We start from the raw sequence: 24,609 nt of genomic DNA, 5'->3' as shown, positions 1-24,609 counted from the left end.
TTATTTCACATTCAGAGTTATTTTCTAACCTTGATGTCTTATACAGAGGAATCTACGTCCTTCAAATTAAGTCCTAATATTTTTGTAAATTATTATAAATGACCAACATCAACATTTAAGAATTTAAAGGAACCTAATTGATATTGACCTATGTCTATAATTAATCTCAATTAGAATCTCTTTTCAGTTCGAAAATTAAATGAATGTCTATCAATTAAACTAGCAATTCCTAAGATCAAATAATATCCGATCAATCTAGAACAGACATTAAGGAAAGAAGAAGAATAATAAAATTGAATAGTATTAAAAAAAGAGTATTACATAAAATTAAATTCAACCATTTCCAACTTGGACAGATAAAGAGATTAGTTGTTCATAGATTGATTATAATAATCAAATCCAAACATAAAAAGTATATAATAATTTAAAGCTAAGAGCCCTAAAAATGGTTCTCTTTCACATAGAAAGTTGTTGTCCAAAACGCTCTGAATCCCCTCCTTTAGGATTTTATAAAAGGAGATATGTTCGTGTCATTCAAATAGAGACTGGAGATGGTATCCTTCAGATGTCAGGAGATGAAAAATCAAAGATAAAGGATGCAGATAACTCTACTGCTTCGTTCATGCTTCTGGCCTTACAGGAGTGTAAGAAATTAATCATTTGTGAGAAAGACCTTAAAAGAAAAACTTCGAGCATACAGAAAGGAAATGAAGTGGAACATTACCTACAGTATGCTTTTCTTTGGTAAAGTAAGAATGAAATTAAAAAGACAAAATTACAAAAGAAACAAAATCACGCATAAAAGCATCAAACAAACACTTGTATGAAATTTGGATCATGTAAAGCGAGCTTCGATCTCTTTTAGAGGGTAAACTGACCTTATAAATATAAACACCGTTTAATTGTTTATCAGTTTAGATGAGTTTTTATTTATTGTTTTTAAAATAAATCAACATTTGGATTAGTTTTTATTTTTAAGAATTAAAATTATTGTCAACAACATCTTTGTTTGTGAATAGCACCTCTGGAATCCGATGGAGTCTTTTTGACCTTCGAGTACTACGGTCATCGTTCATGGCTGTCCCGTCATGGTGAAGAGACCACAAAGGCCTCTTGCTGTTCTTCCAAAGCCAGGAGCAGCCATGGTAGCAGCCTCGATAAAAAGTCGTGCTTGTCGTCGATCTGGTTCTATCAAACCCTTTGTATTTTTTTGGAGAAGAAACCAATATACACCTCTTTTGAAAACACACCATCTGAGTTCACTCCTTTTCGTTCATTGCCACTTCTAGCATTCGGAAGATCTCGTTCATGAATCAGTATTCTCACATGCTGCTTGTGTCCAATTTGTCACCACCTTTGTCGCTTTTGGCGTTTGCCTTTGTTTAAGATTTTGTTGTTAGTATTGAATTGTTTTTAAACCGTAGTTTGCGTGTCTAAACTGCTAAAAATATATTTAAACCTTATTTTTCTTCAAAAATATTTCTCTATCCACCCTAATTTACACCCATTTTTTAGATGCACGTTTCTACCATCAGGCTCTTTGGCAAGAACAAGTATAAAGTAATACACAATAATGTAATTTATCAGACAACAGACAATAGTAAAGTGTGCGGCACTCAATTTTGTCCTGAATACAAGTGAGCTTGTTTGACAAATTCTCCTAGTAGCAAAATAAGGACAAAACACACCAATAATCACACATAAACAATCAATTTAATTTTTTAAAAAATTCGTTTGATTTAACTTGATGTTGAACTGGCAACCAGGCAAACTTCTTCTTTCCCTCTATAATTCCAAATATATTAATGGAAAGTCTTTTTTTTTTTTTTTTACAGTCAAATTAATGGAAAGTCTTGTAGATGTTTAACTTGGCAAACACGTCAAGTTCTAAAGGCAATCTTTATAAGATTACAAATTGACTATACATGTTAGATATTTTTCCTGTATGAGTGTTATAAATATACACTTTGGTCATTTAAACATTAAAAAGTTAACACCATGAGCAATATATCGTATGTAATTATCTATATATTTTATTTTTTTAATACTTTTAATGAACACATCTAAAAATATATCCTAAAATGAAAGGAATAACTCTTTGTTGTCCTATTTTTGTATCCAAAAATAATTTTCATGCATAAAATAGTAGCAACTAGCAATTGCTTGACAAGTAATTATATATTATCACACTCTTCTTATTGACTGAGGATTTTTCTAGTTTTTTTTCTTTACAAACACACTGAGGATTTTTCTACATTCTTAGCAAAAAAAACTAGTCATATGTCTTACGTGTCTCAAACATATTTGATAGAGTAAAATAGCTTTGTGATTTCCGAAAGATTAACAAACTGTCATATTATATTAAAAACTAATTGATATAAAAAGATTAATAAGTTATAAACTTTTTTCTTTTAAAAATAAAAATAGTGCTTTTATCATTTAAGAACTAATATTATCAATCTTAAATTTTGCAATAATGGAAATGAAGTGGAACATTTGCTGGCAAAGATATAAAAAGGATTATATTTGAGTGGGTTAAACAATAAGTTGGTTGCCCTTATCAATGTTGTATCCTACACACTGTGAAGATAACATACAAAAAGTTACATCAGCATCATTCGCAAGAGGATGGAAGGTGGTCATTGATAGAATACTAACAAAGGAGTACCTACTTAGAAAGGGGATTCTATCACACTTAGATCAATAACTTTGTAAGTGTGAACTAGAAATATCAATATAAATTATAAGAAATAAGAAAAAAAACTACAGTTTAAAATATCAATATACCAATGAAATAAGAAAAGGTTTGCAATCACAAGAACATGAATTTGGGTCGAAATAAATAATTAATTCAGCTTTAATATAAATGATATTGTGACCAAATAATCCTCAAAAAAAAATCTTCAAGCAGACTCCCTCCTTCATGATAGTTAATAGTTAAAAAAACTTGACAATTATACAGGCATATAAAATAGAAAGAAAGTAACAATTATACATTGTTGAAATAATTTGAGGCAAACCTTATTTAATATAGAAGTAGATCGAATAGATCAACAATAAACTATACACCAATATCACTCAGCTAACACATGGATCGTATGCTTTCATACATAACAATTAGGAGATAAATATGGTTTAATAAGAATGTCAAGTGGGGTAGATATAGTGTTGGTTGATCCAAAGGTTTCAGTTATATCAAGAGGTTCAGTTGACATATTTAGGATTTGAAAGGAATGCAAAAACCTAGCAAGAATTAAATGAACCATTTGAAGGCCAAAGGATATTCCAGGACAAATTCTTCTACCACCTCCAAATGGTAATAGCTCAAAATGATGACCCCTAACATCAACATCTTTGTAGGTGGTGAGAAATCTTTCTGGTTTGAACTCTAATGGATCTGACCAAACATTAATATCTGTGTGAATCTTCCAAAGATTTGTAATTAGACGTGTTCCTTTTTCAATGTTGTAGCCACCTAAAGTGCAATTCTCCGTGAATTCTCGAGGTACTGAGAGAGGACCTGCAGGGTATAATCTTAAAGTTTCTTTGACAACAGCTTGAAGGTATGTTAACTTACTTATATCAGATTCAGTTATACATCTTTCTTTTCCAACTTGGATGTCAAGTTCCGCTTTAACATTTTCCAACGCAAAAGGATTTCTCAACATCAAGCATATTGCCCACGTAAGAGTAGTACTGGTTGTGTCAGTTGCTCCTAAAATTACTGCCTGCAAATCAAACATATGTAATGAAAATGAAGAATGTCCCATAAGTGAGGAGTTTAATTAAATAAAACACAAAGCAAATGGACATGATATTTACATGCTAAAGATTTTTGTTTTTTTTTTATTGTAGTTTCACTTCTTTTCGATCTCTGGTACATAAATTTAAAAGATATCCCTCTGATCAAAATACATTTCCAACGGATCTCAAATCAATTAATAAATTAGATTTTTACTCATCTACTATACTCCAACAAAAAACTAACCTCTTTTACTATATATATATATATATACCATTCTAATCATAAATTTATACGTATTAGTCACGTTTTCTTGGCTTTAATCTTTAATTTTTCAAAATCATAGCTTACTACATACCAGTACAGTGGATTTGATGATGGTATCGGCATCAATCCCTTGAATTGTTTTTCCATCAAGCAAGGAAATCATCACATCCATGAAGTCTCGATCAATACTTTCACCCAAAGACCTGTTTTGTCGGTGCTCCTCTAACCACTCACCCAAAATATTATCCAGTTCTTTCCCAGTTTCTTTCATGGCCTTCTCATGGCCACCAAAATCAAACCTTCTCAAAAAAGGAATAGCATCTCCCACTGTAAACACCCCTATGAGACGCATGAACTCCTTCACAGCTTTCACACATCTTTGAGCCATCTCTTGATCATCCACAGTTGTAGCACTGAAATATCGCTTCCCAACGACCATTTGAAGAACCATGTTGAATGTCAAATGATAAAACCATTGTTTCAGCTCTACCAATGCATAACCAGACTCGTTCTTTTTGCTACACCAAACATTGAAGAGATCTTTAATCGAATGTTGAACTTCAGAGACACGAACATCTTGTAGTTGCTCCACTCGGCGATTAGAGAGGATCTCTAACGTTGCAACCTTTCGTAGTTCGCGCCAATAAGGACCATAGGGTGCAAAGCCTAACATGGCTTGGTTGTAGCCCATGTACTCAACGGCAACAAGCTTAGGGCGAGACGAAACAAAAATGTCATTTGTGGTGAAGCATTCCTTAGCTATTTCCCAATTGCTAATTACTAAAGCCTTTTTGACGCCAAGTTTGATGGTGAATATGGGTCCATACTTGTCAGCCAAATCACCCAAGGCTCTATGGGGTATATCTGAACCATTTAACAGTGGAAGGTGACCAAGTATTGGCCATGCACCTGCAACTGTGGGAGCCTCTTTTTTACCTCGAGCAAATTTGAAGGGATGATACAAAAACAAACAGAAGAGGATTAGCGAAAGAACTCCAATTGTATTGGCATTAAGGTAATTTAGAACAAAATCCATTTTTGCTAGTTAAGGTTGCTTCTTGTAGCTGGAGTCTGGAGATCGAGATGTGCAGTAATGCTTTTCATTATGCTTAAATAGATCAATCATTGCTATATAAAGAAAGAAGTCTGAAGAATCATGAGGGTGAAGAGAAGATTTACGATTGTGCCACCATTTTATAAAATGAGTGTTGATTTTGCTTTCTTTTTTAAAAAATATGATTTTCATATATATCCTACTCACTTCTCCTCAGGTTTAGAGTATATAAATGTATAATATGATGCCTTCAGGAGAAATTTTCTAACTGCATGCGTTATGGGCTCATAATTGCTTCACATTTAATTATTAGCAATTCTGTCCAAATCTTCTGGGAAATCTTAGACACCTCATGTCAATTATATTTTATTTTATGCTTTGGCATCTTTTTCATTGTTGATGTATCAAACATTGACTTGGCTTTCTCGTGCGTCATGTTATTGGGGATTTATTAGAAGCCGTTCACCAGCTAGCTGTTGTTAACTTGTTATGCTATTATTATGTACAATTCCTTTTTTCTTTTTTAGCTTTATGTTGGATTTGGAGGCAACGTATGTTCTTTGCTGGGGAGGAGTATTTTTGGATGGAGAACAACATCGTGCTTCCTGTACAACTCTCTTCTTAAAAATAAACCTTTTTGCTTATCTAATTTTATTATATTTTTTGAAATCACTGTTTTTATTCATGTAAAATGAGTGACTTTTAATTTTGATTCTTGTAAATCATTTTTTTCATTACTCCAAAATTTAAAATTATTATTTTTTGTCCCTAACAATTAATGACTTTTGACGTAAATAAATAATATATATTTTAGAGTTCTAAAAAAAATAGAGGTGTCACATGCTGACATCTTAAGCAGACACTATTGCACTTCTTCCTAAACTTATAAATATAATGTTTAAATCTCATTTCTCTTCGCTGCACTTCTTTTTTTTTTTTTTTTTTGAGGTGGGTTCTCTGTTCTAAGACATAACACATGCAAGTAATACACTACTATTTGACTTCTGAGATGCTACAGTTGGCAGACTTTTATGTTTCATATGTATGTATAAAGCTTTTGATAATGTCAAAAATGTTACTTGATGAACATGAATTGAATTAAGTTAAAAATCAAGTAAATCTAAGATAAGAACTTAATAAATTTGTTTAAAGAATTTTAATTTGATTGCTTTACTTTGGTCTCGACATCTTTAGTATCAAAGACTCTTTTATCAAAGATTAAATCAGTTCAAAAAAAATATTTTTGAATTCGTAATCGATTACCAGACTGTGTAATCGATTACTAGAATTTGTGAAGATACTTTTGACTAACGACACAAAATTGTTTGAATTTTGATCTATGTAATCGATTACCAGAATCTTGTAATCGATTAGCAGTGAAGAGATCTCAAAAAACTTTTGAAAAGTCATGATTCTTCAGAAATACAACTTTGTAATCGATTGTCAGAATCCTGTAATCGATTACCAGTGAAAATATTTCAGAAAAACTTTTTGAAAATACACATCTCTTCAAACCATTTTGAAAAGGCACAATAGGCCTATATATATGTGTGTCTGACTTCAAAAAATAAGAGAGATTTTAAAAGAGAACTTAATTGTCAAATACTCTCTAAACAACTATTGGCCAAACACTTGGAAATCAATTGAGTATTCTTCTAAGATCTTCAATTTGTATTATCATCTCTAAAAGAGAGAAATCCTTCTATACATTCTAAAAATATTGTTGTGATCAAAAGATTATTCGTCTTTTGACTTGTGAGAATCCTGAACACAAGGGAGAGGAATCTCAAGGTGTGTTTAGAAGTTATAAAGAGTTTACAAAGATAGTGAAAAATCTGAAATGGATTGCTTAAGGACTGAACGTAGACACGAGAAGTGACCGAACCATGATAAAACGACTTGGCAATTTTCTCTTCCCTTATCTCGGTTATTTTATTGCAGTTTACTTTGTCTTACCCAGTTAAAAGAACATTATTAAATTGATTACTTCTTTTTCTTCTTCTGCATTTTGAGCCTATCATATATCATTTAAAAGGCAGTTAAAATTTGTTAGTGGGATAATTTTGAAACTTAATTCACCCCCCCCCCCCTCTAAAGTTATTGAGGTCATTTGTCGAGTAAGATTCTTGTCTAAAGTTTAAAAACTTCAAGAATAATTATGGTCTCATCTAACTTTCCATTTCCTAAGGAAAATTTTATTAATAGGCCTCTTATTTTCAAGGGTGAGGGTTATCACTATTAGAAAATCCATATGTAGATCTTTATAGAAGTCATATATATATATATATATATATATATATATATATATATATATATATATATGGGAAACAATATAAATTGGTCCCTTCATTCCTACAATGATAGTGAGAAATACAATTATAGAAAAACCTAGAAAATAATGGGATGAAGATGAAAGAAGAAGGATTCAATATAATTTAAAAGTCAAGAATATAATTACTTCTGCATTAGGCATGAATGAATATTTTAGAGTCTCAAATTGTAAAAATACAAAGAAAATGTGAGATACATTACAAGTAACTTATGAAGGCACAACTGATGTAAAAAGATCTAAAATAAACACTCTCACGCATGAATATGAACTTTTCAGAATGAATCAAAATGAGATCATACAAGATATGCAAAAGAAATTTACACATATAGTTAATCATCTTGCGTCATTAGGGAAAATATTTCCTAATGAAGATCTTATTAACAAAATGTTGAGATGTTTAAGCAGACAATGACAGCCAAAAGTAACAACAATTGCATAATTAAAAGATCTCACTAACATGTCTCTTGCTACTTTCTTTGGAAAACTTTAAGAACATGAAATAGAACTTATGAGACTCTATCAACATGAAGAGAATGACAAAAAGAAGAAAGGAATTGCACTCAAAGCCTTATCTTCTTCTATTCATGAGAAAAATGACAAAAAAGACTCAAATGAAAAGAACTTAGAAGAAGATCAATTATGATTTCAATCTCTTTATAAAGAGATTCAATAAATTTCTGAGGAACAAAGAAAATCAAAGGAACAAAGAAAATCAAAGGAGATTGAACTTCAATCCAAAAAAAAATGAGAAAATTCCTTCTTAATTCCAAAACGTTATGCATGCGATCAAACCATAACATGCATGGTTACATAACCTTTTCGAAAGCAGACACAATTTAACTTAGAATAGACCTCAAACCATAACATGATATGAACAATGGGGATCACACAATCGGATCAAACGACTAACATAAGGATTACAAAGTTTCATAATAATTGGGAGACTGACGTGGTTTAACCAAAATCTCAAGTGGAGTAGCCTTGGTGTTGGTAAATCCAAAGAATTCAGTCATGTCAATAGGTTCAGCCGATGGATTCAAGATGTCAAAGGAATGCAATAAATTAGCCAAAGTGAAATGAACCATGTTTAAGCCAAGGGACATTCCAGCACAAACTCTTCTCCCACTTCCAAAGGGTAACAACTCAAAATTGTGACCCCTAAGATCAACATGTTTGTGAGTGGTAAGAAACCTTTCTGGTTTGAAATCTAGTGGATTTGACCAAACACTAGGGTCCCTGTGGATCTTCCACAAGTTATGGATAAGACGAGTTCCCTTTTTGATGTGGTAGCCACCTAGGATGCAATTCTCTGTGAATTCACGAGGTGATGAAAAAGGAGCTGGTGGATACAATCTTAGTGTCTCTTTAACTATAGCTTGAAGATACACAAGTTTGCTTATATCTGACTCACGTATATATTCATCTTTGCCAATTTGCATATCAATTTCTTCTTTGGCCTTTCCCAATGCAAGAGGATTTCGCAATAGAAGACTAAGTGCCCATGTAAGAGTAACAGCAGTTGTATCAGTTCCTCCCAAGATCAACTCCTGTAAATAAGTTTAAACTTATCATAAGAGTCGTCCAAAATTATCTAAGAAAAAGAAATACAATGAAAATTTATATTCAATCATTAGTATTTAATTGTTTAATATTTTATATATACATTATAGTTCAGAAAAGCCACTGTAGACCACCGCTTGAGATTCGAAGGTAATACTTATCTTAAGCTTTTTAGAATTTAAAAATTACTGTAAAGCTACTGTTAAAAAATAATTAAAGTTAGTTATATAATATGTTTATGCTATAAATTACTGTAAAGCTTAAATCTTGGAATTTAAAATAGAGAAGAAAAAATAGTAAAAAAAATCAGAGACTATTTTTCTTGACATTTTCTTCGTTACAAAAAGTTTTTTTTTTAACTTGCTTATAATGTTGTTTCTTTATAAAAATACACCATAATTCCAAAATCAGTTCAACCAATACTCCTGGTGTTAATCATGCAGAGAAGTTTGAAACGTCATAAAAGTGTAATTTTACTGACTCATTAGAAATTAAAATAGAATTAATACTAATTTCATAAACTACTTACCAAGGTTGTCGCTTTGCATATGGTATCAGCATCAAACCCATCGATTTGTGAACCATTAAGTGCTGAAATCATCACGTCCATAAAGTCTCTATCACTTTCAACCTTTTCACCCAAAAGCTTCTTCTGAAGGTGCTCCTCCAACCACTCACTCAATAATTTATCAATTTCCTTAGCGGTTCCCTTCATGGCCTTCTCATAACCCCCCAAATCCAACCACCTCAAACAAGGAACCCCATCTGCCACCGTGAAAGTCCCCATCAAATTCATGAACTCTCTTATATTTTTCATAAACCTTTCTGCTTTGTCTTTGCCTTCAACGTGCATGACACCAAAATACCTCTTCCCAACGACCATTCGCACAACCATGTTGAAAGTTAAATACGCGAACCATTGCGTAATATCCACCAAAGTATAACTAGACTCGTTCTTATTTCCACTCGACCAAACGTGGAATAGCTCTCTAATCGAAGTTCGAACTTCGGAGACACGAATGTGGCTCCGTTGTTCGATTCTTCGATTGGAGAGAAACTCAAACGTAACAATTTTACGCAACTCGCGCCAATAGGGTCCATACGGTGCCAAGCCAACAAAGGCTTGGTTGTAAGACATGACTTCGACGGCAACGAGTTTAGGGCGAGACGAAACGGCAAGGTCGTTTGTGGTGAACAATTCCTTGGACATTTCCCAGTTGCTGAGTACCAAAGCCGGTTTCACACCAAGCTTGATGGTGAATAAGGGTCCATACTTGTCAGCCAAAGTACCCATCATTTTGTGGGGTGCTTGTGAGCCATTCAGCAATGAGAGGTGACCAAGTATTGGCCATGCACCAGCCACTACTGGAGCATCTTTCCCACGAGAATTTTTGCTATGTAGAAACAAACACACGAAAATTAGACAAATGAATGACGCAATAGCAATACTGTTTAGGTTTATGCAATTTAGGAGAAGGTCCATTTTTTGCTTGATATGGTGTAATATTGTTGCCTTGCTCTTCAAACTCTATCCTTTCTTCTTTTATAAGTAGAAGATGCGTCTAGGGTTTAAGGGCATGACCGGCTGCATGGTTGGACCAATATGATGTAAATTTTTATTATAATGTATTAATTTGAAATAGTCAGAGAATTATCGTAATGTGCATAAAGTATGAGATATTCTAAAATAGGCAATATCCTAACTTGATCGGCAAGGATTAGAATATTAGATGATACTGCATACTTGAGTCCAAAATCCGATGTATGATGAGTTTGAATGCGATTTGACTTCTTTTTTCTTTTTCAAACCCGGCTGCTGCTCACTTTTGTATTTGTTTCCGCTTGGTGTAGTATTATAAAATGCAAAGGATGACAGAATGGATAAAATATATATATATATATATATATATATATATATATATATATTATTTTAAAAACAATTAATATTTTACATAGATAAATTATATAAAATATTTTTTAGTTAATACTTGCACGTTAGTATAGTACTTCTGACAAGTATTTCTGTATAAAGTATTACTAGTATAAAATCATTTGAACGGTCAATATCACAACCTTGGTAACCAAGGATTCTTGACGACCAAGGATTCCACTGTTGCGGCTGTCTCCATGTAATGAAAATAAGACAAACGCTAGCTTATGGAGTCGGTATCGGTATTCGGTAGTGACGGATACACTTTTTGGAAGAATCAATAGAAAATAAACTGGAACGATAAAAATAAAACAAATATAAAAAATAAAGTAAAAAAACTATTATTTAGATAGATAAAAATCAGAAGGAAAAGGTGGTGAAAATTTTCTTCTATCCTTTAAGATGAATGAAATATAGAATATAAGCGTTTGTTCAAGAGTCCAAACTCCAATATATGATGAGTTTGAATGTGACTCTTCTAGTTAAAATATCTTCCGAATGATCTCAGGGTATTTTTGGCTCAACTTTGGCCATGAAATCTTAATTTATCTTGGATAAGACATTTTTATCTTGACCTTGACTAGGGTATCTTTGGTTTCGTCTCAGACCAAGACATCTTTGGCTTGATCAAGGGTGGACCAATGTATAGAGGAGAGGGGGCCTTGGCTCCCTTGATTTATATATATATTAAATTAATTATTTTTATATGAAGATTTTGATTATAAAAAAACAAATCAAATATTATATTAAGTTGTACATTAATCAATTGTTGGTTTGAGTAATAGTAGGTTCAAGCAAGATTTTAGGTTTAAATCTTGTGATTGAAAGAAACAAAATGGAAGAAGAGATTCAATAAAGATTCATAGACAATTAGAGTTTCTGATAAAAATTAATCATTGATAAAGTCAATAAGTATTTCATATCAATAACATGATATAATAAAAAGAAATATTAAGTTGTACAAGACATTCTTCAAAATTTATTTGAATAGATTTTGAATTTTTTTTCTTATAAATAAATAGTTAATATAGATTTTTATTATAAAATTATCTAGGTTATATTTGATCCCTAATTTTTTTCTGGATCCATCCCCTGGGGTTGACCTCAATTATGGAATCTTTAGTTTGACTTTGACTAGTGTGTCTTCAATTTAACATGGACCAAAGCATTTTTGGTTTGATTTCAACCAATGCATTTTAACTCAACTTCGACCAATGAATGTGTATCAACAACAACCAAGGGAATTTCAGCTTATAGCCTCAACCAATGCATGCATCTTAACCTCAGCTCCAGCAATAGCATCTTCACCTCAACCCATCTTCCATATGACCTAGGCCGAACATCTTTGCTAAGCCTTATGCCAACATTTTTTATTTTTTATTTAAAGCATATGGATTGGTCCTTAACCCACAGAATCTTGTGGGCTTTTCATGAGCTTTTTTATGTATGCCTCGTGGCCATTTGGGTGGCCTTAACCCACATGAGCTAAGGCTAAGTGGGGTTGGTCCAATCTAATGAACTATTTTTAAGATTTATTATATTTTAAGATATATTAACTTTAGACATACTGAGTTTTATATTTGAATTCCTACTTAAAAAAGAAAAAAAAATACTTGATGACATTTTGCTTTAATTTCAAATTTGATTTAATAAATGATGTGAATTAAATAAATGTATCGAATCACACAACAAAAAGTAGAGTTGATAAAACTGTTATTTTAAAGGATTTATGAAAATAATTGGTGTAACTTAGTTGACAAACATGTTAAGCTTATAGAAAAAAAAATTGAATTTGATTTTTGCATAACATTTACATGGGGAGTGATAATGAACTTTAAATGTAACAATTAAGTCTCAACTTGAGAATTAATTTCATAGGCCATCTTTATTTGATTATTTTAGGATTCCATTCTTTTTCAGTTCTACAGATTTTATAGTCAATTATGTCAATGGTTATGTTTTAATATTTCTAAAAGAAAATAGGTTATGCACTAATGTAAAATAAATTATATTATTATTCAATCACATATTATCATAAAATAATAAGTTTATTGATTTTTATAATAATTAATTTAAAAATCATACAAATAATAATTTTTTTATTAGTAGAAAGTTTAAAAGTTTTTACACTTTTTTTACAAACAGCGAAAAATGATATATAACATGTACCAGAAGTACCAAAACAATACACGGAAGGGCTTCAAAGTTCCACAAGTAACAAGGGTTATGAAGTTGTTGGCAGCGTGAGATTTTTCTACTGTCATAAGTATCTTTGAAGATTTTGTGATTGCTTGTAAAATTGGTTAAATGTTACTTGTGCTTAGATAAAACAACTTGTAGTTGTAAGTCAATAATCTCTAATTTAAGGTAGCCATAATATGCTGTTTATTTCACCCAATGAGGGACTTGTTAGTTCTATATTTAAAGCCCTGTTGTAACAAGCTTAATGTGTGTGCAAATTTTGAGTTCAATTTTGGATCAGTTTTGCTTCACCCTTTTGTATGTTGCTGTCCCATATGAGAGCTCCATAATATATGAAAAACCAGGCTGCATGTCGTATATGACTGCAGTGATGCTGCTTCCACATGTTGTTGTTCTGTTTTCATGTTTTTTTCTTCTTCTTTTTTTCAACAGAAGTATATATATATTATTGTAATATAGATACCAGAGAGCATTAACCAAACTGTCCCAAAATACAACACATATAGAGGCAGCTCCCCCGAATTGAATAGAAAGCTGCCCAATACCAGACCATAAATAAAACATGATGCACAACACAGTTTAGCACTACATAGATTGATCCCATCAATATCTCCTCTTCAGCTCCACCAAAGTAAAGCTTGAGGCAGCAATGATGTAAATAAAGGGACTTTCCTCTTACACATGCTGACATGCTCTCGGGTTGCTTGCACATTGAACAAAAGATCAGCATTGAAAACAAAGGAATCCATTAGCTAGGTAACCATTGAAATCTTTTTACAGTGTATAACTATTAAACTCCTTTTTTAATAACTCTATAACTTGCCTGATTCATTATATGACAAGGAATCGATTTTGTTGTCAAGATTTGTTTGGCCAATATTGAGGCAACTGATAGCCTCTTCGAGTTTATGTGTGGTAACCTGGCACGTGTGGTGTTCAGGCATGGCGGATGTGGTGATTGTAATGGTGGCGATTGAATGGTGTGGTGGTGGTGATAGGTCGGACCAGTTGATTGAGGACTGGAGTTAGAGAGAGAGGAAACTACAATAAGAGCTAAGTTCGGATTTAAACTTCTCATCATTATTTCTTTGTTGCTTTTGCGAATTTATACAAAAAGGAATTCTAACTTGAAGCTTTTACAATTTGTTGCACAGGGGAGGGAACTAGCTGGGATTTCTTGGACTGGGATTCCTTATACAAGACTCACACATACTCCTGCAAGTAAGTGGATTTTCTTATGACTCTCCTTGGCCTGTTACTGCTGCTAGCTAATGCCCTGTTCCCCGTTGTCTGATCATCATCTAGCCTAGCATTGCTATCAGCTATGAGCAATTTGCCCTTAACAAGTTAATGTCAATCATGTTATCAATCTTACACGGTGAATTTTTTAATATTGCGAGCTTGATACTATGGTTGTGTCCAATTTCTTGGCTTAGTAAGATTTAATTTCTGTTACATTATGATGAAAGGAAAACAAATATAATGCATTGGTGAGTTTAAATTGAAGAGTGAGGTAGAGGTCTAAACCCCATTTGCAGTAAAACCCCGAAGTTATATTTGTTTTCCTGTGTATAGAAGCGTTGAGCATAACCCTAGTGCACTAACAGTAGACCTCTATCTAGAGACGTGGTCTGAAACCCCTGCCTAGGTTCACTAAGCAGTAAGTGCAGTTTGAGTGCTTTATGCATCGTGTTTGTAGCGCTAAGTGTGACCTTGCCAGCACATAGCATAAAACCCCGAAGTTGAATGTGAATGATTAAATTGTCATGATTATCTTATAAATTCCACATTCTTATTTATAAATACGTACGTATTGAATGATGAGAGGTCTCCTTTGGCAGGAAAGAGTAATAAACCCTTTCAGCCTCCAAAGGAACACAAAAGATAAATGTTAAAACTTAAAAGAAAGCATGCATAAGACTTATAGCATGCTCTCTTTGGGAAGATAAGGGTTCTATCCCTTTTGAACCCTAATGAGTACTGGTAAGAGTCATCGATCAATAAGGGAAGAATGTATGGCAAAAATAAAATGAAAGTCACATGAAGATTATAAGCTCAGATATGCCAATAGGATGGAAAGTTAAAATACATATTTAATGCATGCTAAATGTTATGATTTCTCGGACTGAGTGTTAATGGTCTATTTGAAAAGATAAAAGTGATGATTACATGTTAAGTATCTTGAGACTTTGTCTCATTAGTTTAAGTTTAAATATTTTGGACTAATTAAGTACGTCTTGGAGCAACAAGAAATGAACATTCTCTTATGCTTTATGGCTTTGCAAGGCTATTATATATATTTAGGGCATCATAGGTCATTGAATTTAATAACCTCCTGCACAAGGCTTAGTTCTTTATTGATGATTGTCTTCTAATATTATTTCAGAAAAGATTGTACAACACCTTAGTATACCCTTGTTCAAAGTTGTACGCTGAAGACAGGTTTTACTTTTATGTCTTATGGCATGAAGTTCTTTATATATATATATATATATATCCCTTTTGAGTCGGTTAAATTACACATTTTATGACGGTTTTGAACCGTCGTAAAATAAGGCGTCGTAAAAAGTAAAAAAGTTACAAAGACGGGTTATAAAACTGTCGTTATATAGGTTAATTTCTACGACGGTTGATACAAAACCATCGCAATATATCAAACCAATCTAAAACAGTTGTTGGCTTAACTGTTTTAATATGTCTATATTGTGACACTACTTTCTACGACGGTTATTGTATAACCGTCTTAGAATGTTTTAACTACTACGCCGGCTTATGGGGAACCGTCTTTGTATGTGTCTGTAGATAATGGCTTTTTATGACGGTTATTGAACAACCATCGTAGTATGTCTAATATATTAAGACGGTCATCTAATAACCGTCATAGTATTCATTTACTTTTTTATTTTATTTCTTTTGGAATGACCTTCTTCAAGTCTTCTGCTTCCTTCTTTGCAAGTCAAAGATATACCCGAAAATAATAATGTTTTATAGCATCAATATAACAACAAAATGCAGCTAATAAAGACATTTCATACAAGGCTAGCCTCTTTTAGTCCTCCTTAAACTTCTATCATCACTTGGCAGAAGATGTTCCATAAACAGCAGATTCAGCAGTAACTAGAAAACAAAATGTGAGCATAAAACCATGTAGGAATAAGTGGCTGCTAGTTATAATACTTAAACTGACAACTTAAACAACTAAAGTCTAACACTAACATTTAGATGCAAAAAAAATGGGCTAGCATGATGGTATTTGTGGATAAAATACAACACACCAATTATATTGCATATGTTAACATAGACATGCATTTTCTACAAGGTTGACCATAATATTGCATAAACAAGTAGTCAAGTACTAATGGTACAATAGTAATCAGCCACGTTATGCAATTGAATCACAAGTCAATGCAGGTTTTGCTTCCCGATGCCTTCCAAAAGCCAAAAGTGCTAACGTCAACCTTTGATGATCAACACTTGGAGAGAGAGACCCACCTTCAAAAATAGTGCAGCATGAAAAGAGATATGGATGCCAAAAAGTATTGAGTATTGATCTACATAAGGAGTTTTAATCATTGCAGTGCATAATCATCTCTAGAAGGAAAATTTAAAAGTAACTAATTCTTAAGTTATGGTCAATTTTTCTCTTGTTTAAGCTAAAGATAAATTAAATATAGCTTCAGAACTTGAAATTCTGTTTATGTTTTAACACTATAAAAAAAATGCAACTTTTCATCTATGGTCCCCTATCATAACTGTGGACCGTAATATGATTCAACAATGACAAAACAAAAATAGTAACTAGCATGCTTTGTCTTAATTTAATCCAACCTTAAATAAAAATTGTATTTGGTCATGATTCCCTCTCTTGATTTCCTATTTATAACAACAGATATCACCAATCAATTAATTTGTTTCTGCTGAGTCTCTTTGACAGATTTTTTTTAAACAAAAAATGACCCAAAATGTCACTAGTATTAATGCCCCAATTTGTCATATGGCCCATTAAGGTCAAGAGGCAGGTGTAACATAAACATGAAGCAAAAATTTCATAACAAATAACACTATTCTTGGAAATTGACTAGAGAAGAATCATAATAGAAGCAGAAAATGGAATTGTTCCTAAACTTCATTTGGCTTTGAAATTGCTTCAAAACATGCAGAGCAGACTGAATATATATATAATCTTAATTACCTAAAATCACATATAGGAAATAATTATAAAAATATTATATTTATATATTATAATCTATTTGTTTCAAGATTAGATAAGAAAGCCACATAAATAAATGACACGTTGTGGTTAAGCAAGTATACAGAAATCATGTTGCGATTATTAACAATGAAATCCGATAATTTGTTAAGGAACAGATAGGAAATTTACTAATTTACTATAGACTAAATCAAAATATCAAAGAATAAAATTAAAATTATTGTTTTATTTAGAACTCAACACAAAATATGGGATGAATTGAATTGAAATGAAGAGAGAGAAAATAAGGAAAAAGAAAAATATAAAAAATGATTTAGCTAAAATAATGTTCATAGGTAGACTAGTTAATTATACTTTTTACCAAAAAAAAAAGCATTTTAAAATATTACTGCTCTACTAATACCTTGTAAGTCTAGACATACAAAGACAAGTCTATTGTCCCATTGTTCAGTCCCTTGATCTTCACACTAGTTAGTCCCGCCCCTACGAAGTCATAAAATGGTCCACGCGCTGTCTAAACATAAAGGAAAAAATAGTATGAGAGGGGAATGAGAAAAATAGTTTTAATATACTTTAATATTGAAATTGCCCATCATTAATTATAATGTAGTAATATAGCTCAATTCCTTCTAAGTTTTATCTTGAATAATAGGTAACTTCATGAAAAGTGTTTTAAATTGGAACTTAAATCCTGTGCGGTGCTTCCTTTTGGCAAAAACAAGGCTATCATTGACAATTTTTAGTATAATTATCTTACAAAAATATATTAATGATAATTGAACTTAAATCCTATGTGGTGCTTCCTTTTGGCAAAAACACTTAAATCCTGAACAACAATATATCCTAAATATTTCAGAATTTATAATCAATATATATTAATTTAAACTGCAGTAAAAAAAATATTATTTCAAATCACTATTGATATACATTAGAATTAATCTATAAATTTTGGGCATGTCTAAAAATTAAAATTTTAAATACCTGTACTTTAATTATCATTAAAATTAATCTATAAATTTATTTTACACATTTTTTATAAAATTATATTTTCATTAGATGAGATAACTAATTTCAAATAAAATTAATATTCTTTTAAAAAATGATCAAACAACTTTTAGCATAAAATGGGATTTTAAGTAAAAAAATAATAAAAATTGACATATTAAATAAAAAATTATGAATATTGGTAGGCGTAAACAATTGTATTATTGAAATAATGAATTCTGCATGCTTACCAATTACACGAGGAGGCGCCTATGCAAATGGAGTATTTTGAAGTTAGTACCATTGTTTCATGATTTATGGAAATAGAATGTTAATTCTAACATTTATCAAGAAAATGCAGGTCCAAATCCTGCAACCAGCAAACTTCAGTTCCTTGGAGATCACTAATCATATATATCTTGTAACAACAAATTAAAGCAAGAAAATGCAGGTCAAAAGCAGTACAGCTTCAGAAATTTCATAACCAATGTAATTCATATATTGGTACAAGAAAAATGAATGGCATTGACAGAATAAAACTATGTGAAGAGACATTAATATTACTACTTAAAATTGTGTGAATTAAATTAACCTTATCAGAATCATTGCAGTGAAGTGAAGACGTTGAAATTAATTGCATTACAACCCTTACCTTCTTAGGTGCCTTGTGGACAAAATTAACTTGCTGCTTCACATCACCAACCTATCATAGACAAGATACAGTAAGCAATCCAATTACCCAGTCTAAAAATAAATGGAATGCCATCAATAGTAAATACACATTTAAATTCTCAGTTCATGGTTTCAAGTACTTCCATGCTACCAGCCAAACATGGGGGCAAATTTACTTCTAATAACCTATAATCTATAATCCATTAAATTGTTATGATCTTGTAGTTTCTGAAACCTGAGGACAATGGAATAGTTGAGTTGTAGATATACAAGAAAAAACAGTTTTCTCGGCATCCAAGGATTAGAAAACTAGATACAACCATAAAACATCATAGCACCAAAGAGAAAAGTAGGGAATAAATGCAGTAATACTCCGACAATCCTACTTAATAACAATTCACGATTTCATAAAGAACAGAGTAACCATCCAAGAAAGAAAGCATTTAAATCAATGCACCATGCGGAGCAAACAAATATCTTATGGTAGAATGCAGTGACATGATTCAATTCAAAAAATGTTTGCCAACTAATCAAGCGTTGCAAGAATGTTTGATTTTCACTAATAATTCATGCCTTGAACCATGACAAAGGACAAGTTTCTCCAATAATCACCTTGAGCTAACAATTGGATGGGGCTGATTTTGCTTAGCCAACAGACTAGCAGTAGGTTTCATTAGTGTTGAACCCTTCATCACAGCAGATTTAACCTTAGAATTCAAATTGCCGCCAATTGTCTTACTGCTAAAGGTCATTCCTAAAAAGACATAATTACATATCAAGCTTAGGAAAAATAAGGTTTAGACAGAAGGTAAAAGGAAAAATACACAAAGAAAAATGCAAAAACATAATGTTATAAGTAATAGAAGCAAACTGCAATGAGTTATAAATTACGAAAAAATACTATAGTTCAGAACAAAAATGCTGCAGTCAACATCATCTATAATCACATTATCTATAAGATTGGTTACCTGAGGTTACCTGTAACAGTTGCATATTAACATCCCGCGGAACACCACTCAGCAAGGCAGAAATGTTCCCACTCCCACCCCCTCCTTTTGAACCTGCCAAGTCAAAAGCATCAATAAAGTAAGCCACGAGCCATGACCCTTCCAACATAACATATAATAGAAAATCAGAGTAAACTCTCATTCTAGTTCCGAGATTGCAAGTGTAGGTCATTTTAGTTCTTTACAAAATTCTCATATTAATCCCCTAATTTTTAGCATAAAAAATTAGATTAAAGTAAATGTTGTTTTGTAAAATCAGGATTATGATGAGCCTAAATCTAAGGATTGAGTTTAGACTGTGGGTTTAGCAGTGCGAGAGTAAAATCAATAAAACAGGGGAAGAAGATTGCATACCGTCATGGTGAAAAACGGGGCGAGAAAATCCAATCCCGGACAGAACATTAGAATTGGCAGCGTGAACAGTGGTTGCACATTCCCTAATGTCGTCCTCTCTCGCCACTGACTTCGCCACAAAAGCTGAAACCAAAAAAAGAAAGAAAGAAAACACAGTGATTACAAAACAATGAACATTTATGGAAAAGAAGGAAAGAATAGAAGAAAAAGAGGGTTAAATAAACGAGAAGGAGGATAAATGAGGTGCTTCTTGCCGCTATGCTGGCCGTCTTCTTGCTCGAACACGATGCTCCGAAGCCGCCTGGCGCGACGTTCCTTGGTGGAGATGTTCTTGTCGGAGGCGGCGCGGGGGATGGCAAGGATCGTCTCATCGTGGTTGGGATCAGGGTGGGGGAAGTCATCCAGGTAGGTGAAGGGCTCCGGCCCCGGAGCCCGAAGGATGATGACGGCGGAGTGGGTAAGTGGTTGCGGAACCTCACTTGCTCGCTCACTCACTTCACTAGCGTAAGCTAAGGCAGAAGAATGTCAAGCAACTAAGTGTTTAAAAGCAGGGCCAGAGTATGAGACGCAATTAAACTAAGACGGGCTTACGCAATAGCCGTCGTTGGCTTATTAATCTTAATTACAAAATTTTCATTACCTTACATTCTAAGACGGTCCTTTCTAACCGCCTTAGAATGTGCGACGTAAAAAATATTATTTCTTCTCCAAATTACAAAATTACCATCGCCTCCTATTCTAAGACGGTCCTTTAGAACCGTCTTAAAAACAGCGTCGTAGATAATAGTTTTTCTAGTAGTGATATTATCCATCTTCAGTTTCCGAGAACTTTTAAAAAAATTAAAACAGAAAACCACCCGGAACAGGTGAATAGATTACTTTTATGTATTTTGAATTTTGTTCGAGGAAAAATAATAATTTGAAGGTCAAATTCTTTAATAGTTAATAGATATTTATAAATAAAAATCTAGTTCAAGGTATTCAATCTCATAATAAAACACGACTTGTCTAAATTAGGGAGAAGAGTGTATATTATACACTCATCAAATTATTTTACATTATTTTACACTTTTATTTAATCATAAATTATTATATAAGTTAAGTTTATTGACTTTCACATTAACAATTTTAAAAATCATATATTAACAATGATTTATCATTAAATAATATATAATATAAAATTATTTTATACAATCAATACATACTCATCAAATTAAAAAAAATTAATGTAATCCCAACTTTATATGTGAGAACATTGAATTGAGAAACTAATATATCTTTATCTTAGTAATTCAATTCGATTTAGTTTGATTTTGAAACATATGAATCCAAACTAAACCAAATAACAAAATGCATATTTTTTTTTTTTGTTTTATAGGTACGTAGTTTTGGTTAACAAATTGTTTGGTTTTATTTTTTTAATAAAAGGCAGTGCTACAGTAGTTGACTTTTATTATTTTATCAATCCTAATTAAAATAAAATCTTTTGTTAATTAGTGTTGTAAATGTTGGAAATGTTCAATGTTACCAAAATATTGATGATCATCGGCGTTTTATTAGCTATTATACATAAATTACTTATGGAATAACAATGCCAGTAACATAGTTTAACATGCTCTTTCTGACACATATTCTAGTATTGATTAAAATCTATTAGAAATTATAAAATTAAGAGAAATACTCTTTAAGCGAGAATTGAAGTTTACAAAATTTTGTGATTATCAATAAATTTCAGTCATTAATAAAAAATGTGTTAAAAAATATATTTCATGTGTTGTTAGTATTTTCTTAATGAAGATTAAATAGATTAACTTTATTAATGTAAAATAACTATTAAATAAATTGACGACGATCAGTCAAAAAAAATGATGATGATGATTTATAGAGTATTTTATATATTAAAAACATTAAAAATAATCTTCAAATAAAATTTAAATTATTGTGATAAATCATTTTAATTCTTTGGACACATCTAGTAAAATTCATTTTTTTAAGTCTAGATATATAGGTTTGGCTAACCTTATTGCAATTGCTATTAACGTCATCGTCACTAAACTCATGTATTTAGCTATTGATTGGTTTTGATAAAGATTATCTTTAGCTAAACTAATATATCTAGCTTCTAGAAAAAAATAGAGATGTTCAAATTAATTGGTCTGAATAAATAATCATAACTTTGAAATCACTAAAATCAAAATTTACTAATTTCGTTCTATTTCAACCCAAACATATAAAAAAAACAAATCAACTTGGTTTGGTGTTTGGTGTATGATTGTTTGCAGTTCAGTTTAGTTTAATTTTGAGGTGATCTTTATGTTTTTTTTTTTAACTTTTTCTGCATTTAGAAGTTAGGCGAGTATAAATTTAGTTTGGGGTTCTCAAATTTTATTATTTATGTTTCTTTGGCTTTTAGCATTCCTTATGCTATAGGCTCAGATTTTTTCTAATGAAATTATTTTTTCCAATAAATTCTTTTTTCCTATGCCAAAAAAAAAAAACAAATGAGGCAAAAAACTGACTTGGTTGAATCATAAAATAAGACTTGCAATTTAGTTTAAATTATCAGTTTGAAAATAATATCAAATTCAAATCAATCCAAATATGATTTTTTGTTAAGTTGTTTGTATTGAATGGATTATATTTATGCATTTTTTTAATTCTTTAGGGGACAATTTTAAGAAATGATACTTTATTATGGTTTACAATAATTAGAAAGTAAACTAATATTTTAAAATTTTAAAAACATTAAATAAAATTATTGTTAGTTGAAAAATACCTTTTAAAACTCACTTTTAAGTCTTTATATAAGTTAGGCCAACCTTATTGGAATTGCTATTAAAGTTTTATTGTACTGTGAATTGACAGGTTTAGATAACCATTATTAATATTACCTAAAGTAAAGTTGTATTTAGTTTATAGGAGAAAAGAAATAGAGAAGAGGCTCAAATTAATTGGTTTTAGTTACGCCTCATTAAGATTCAAATCATTAAAATCACATTTTTACTAGATTGGTTAAATTTCAACCTAAGCATATAAACTGAAGTAAGTCAACTTGATTTGGGGTTTAGGGTTGTTCGCAGTTCAATTTAGTTTAACTTTGAATTTTTTTTAGGTAAAAATCATGTGGTCCCATCATAATATTAGACTTGTGATTTGGTTTAGATGAACAATTTGAAAAAAAAATATGAAATTAGTATCAATCCAATATGATCTTTTGTTTATTTGGAATGAATCGATTAATTTTATGTATTTTTAATTTTACTCAGGACCGACATTAATTGAATAAAAGATCAAATAATTATAGATGTAAAATATAAAACATTTTTAAGGTATTAAATCTCATCATAAAACACAACTTGGTCTAAATTACAAAATATAAATCAAATTAATCCCAAGTTTATTTAAGGGGACATAGAATAGGGAAACTAATATACGTTTATGTTAGTTAATTGATTCAATTTGGTTTGGTTTTAAACATAAGAATCCTATATGAACTAAACAACAAAATGTGGCTATTTATCTGTTTTTTTTGTTATTACCTATTATACATATGTTTTTTAGGAAATATTATTAGCATATGTTTCATTCTCCACTAAAATGTTTTTTTAGAGGGAATTCTATTTTAGGTCAAACCACAATGAATATTGAAACCCATTGGTATACAATATGAGCTACTATCCATTTTGCTAGACTCAACCAATTGGTATATTGTTAGAATTTTATATTTTTTTCCTACGAATAAACTATACATAAAATTATTTGTGGAATACTAATTTTATTATTAATAATAAAATATTAATTAAAATAATAATATTTTAATAAATATTAAATAGATCAATTTTATTATTAATTAAAAATATTAAATATTTTTATTAGAATAATTTATAAATTAATTTATATCTTAAAATTGAAAAAAAAAACTTCAAATAAAATTATAATATTTATTTATACGTTTATGTTAATTAATTGATTCAATTTGGTTTTGTTTTAAACATAAAAATCCTATATGAACTAAATAACAAAATGTGGCTATTTAGCTGTTTTGGTTTTTTTTTTTTTTTTTGTTATTACCTACTACACATATGTTTCTTAGGAAATATTAATTAATTGTAGAGTATCTCCTAAAGTATGAAGGTCCAGTTCATTTATTTAGTAGCATAAATTTCGTGTATCTAAGTTTAATTTCTATGAATAAAATAAAGTATCTCGTACCTCTTAAAATTCACTTTTAAATCTAGATATAGGTTAGTTCACCATTATTAGAATTTATATTCAAGTAATTTCCTAGTGCACTG

General features: G+C 31.1%; 2 protein-coding genes and 1 long non-coding RNA gene across 3 annotated transcripts; all 3 read right to left on the bottom strand.

Moving 5' to 3' along the window:
• Positions 1 to 2,983: 2,983 nt before the first annotated feature.
• On the bottom strand, positions 2,984 to 5,260 carry LOC114399520 (cytochrome P450 82A4-like). Its single transcript, XM_028361718.1, has 2 exons — positions 4,101 to 5,260; positions 2,984 to 3,728 (listed from the first exon to the last, which is right to left on the bottom strand). The coding sequence occupies exons 1-2, from the start codon at positions 5,043 to 5,045 to the stop codon at positions 3,105 to 3,107; spliced, it is 1,569 nt and encodes a 522-aa protein (XP_028217519.1). The 5' UTR covers positions 5,046 to 5,260; the 3' UTR covers positions 2,984 to 3,104.
• A 2,863-nt stretch (positions 5,261 to 8,123) lies between these two features.
• Positions 8,124 to 10,491, bottom strand: LOC114399224 (cytochrome P450 82A3-like). The gene is made up of 2 exons (XM_028361361.1): positions 9,485 to 10,491; positions 8,124 to 8,942 (listed from the first exon to the last, which is right to left on the bottom strand). Exons 1-2 carry the CDS (start codon positions 10,436 to 10,438, stop codon positions 8,313 to 8,315), a joined length of 1,584 nt encoding a protein of 527 aa, XP_028217162.1. The 5' UTR covers positions 10,439 to 10,491; the 3' UTR covers positions 8,124 to 8,312.
• An 8,407-nt stretch (positions 10,492 to 18,898) lies between these two features.
• LOC114399371 lies at positions 18,899 to 20,412 on the bottom strand. The gene is made up of 4 exons (XR_003663710.1): positions 20,315 to 20,412; positions 19,922 to 20,014; positions 19,566 to 19,707; positions 18,899 to 18,984 (listed from the first exon to the last, which is right to left on the bottom strand). It is a non-coding gene; the product is annotated as an uncharacterized LOC114399371 (long non-coding RNA).
• Positions 20,413 to 24,609: the final 4,197 nt, after the last annotated feature.

This window comes from Glycine soja, chromosome 19 (genome assembly GCF_004193775.1).
Source record: "Glycine soja cultivar W05 chromosome 19, ASM419377v2, whole genome shotgun sequence".
In the NCBI taxonomy this organism is placed as follows: Eukaryota; Viridiplantae; Streptophyta; class Magnoliopsida; order Fabales; family Fabaceae; genus Glycine; species Glycine soja.
The sequence above is the reverse complement of the archived record's forward strand: the minus strand, read 5'-3'. Positions and strand labels throughout refer to the sequence as shown.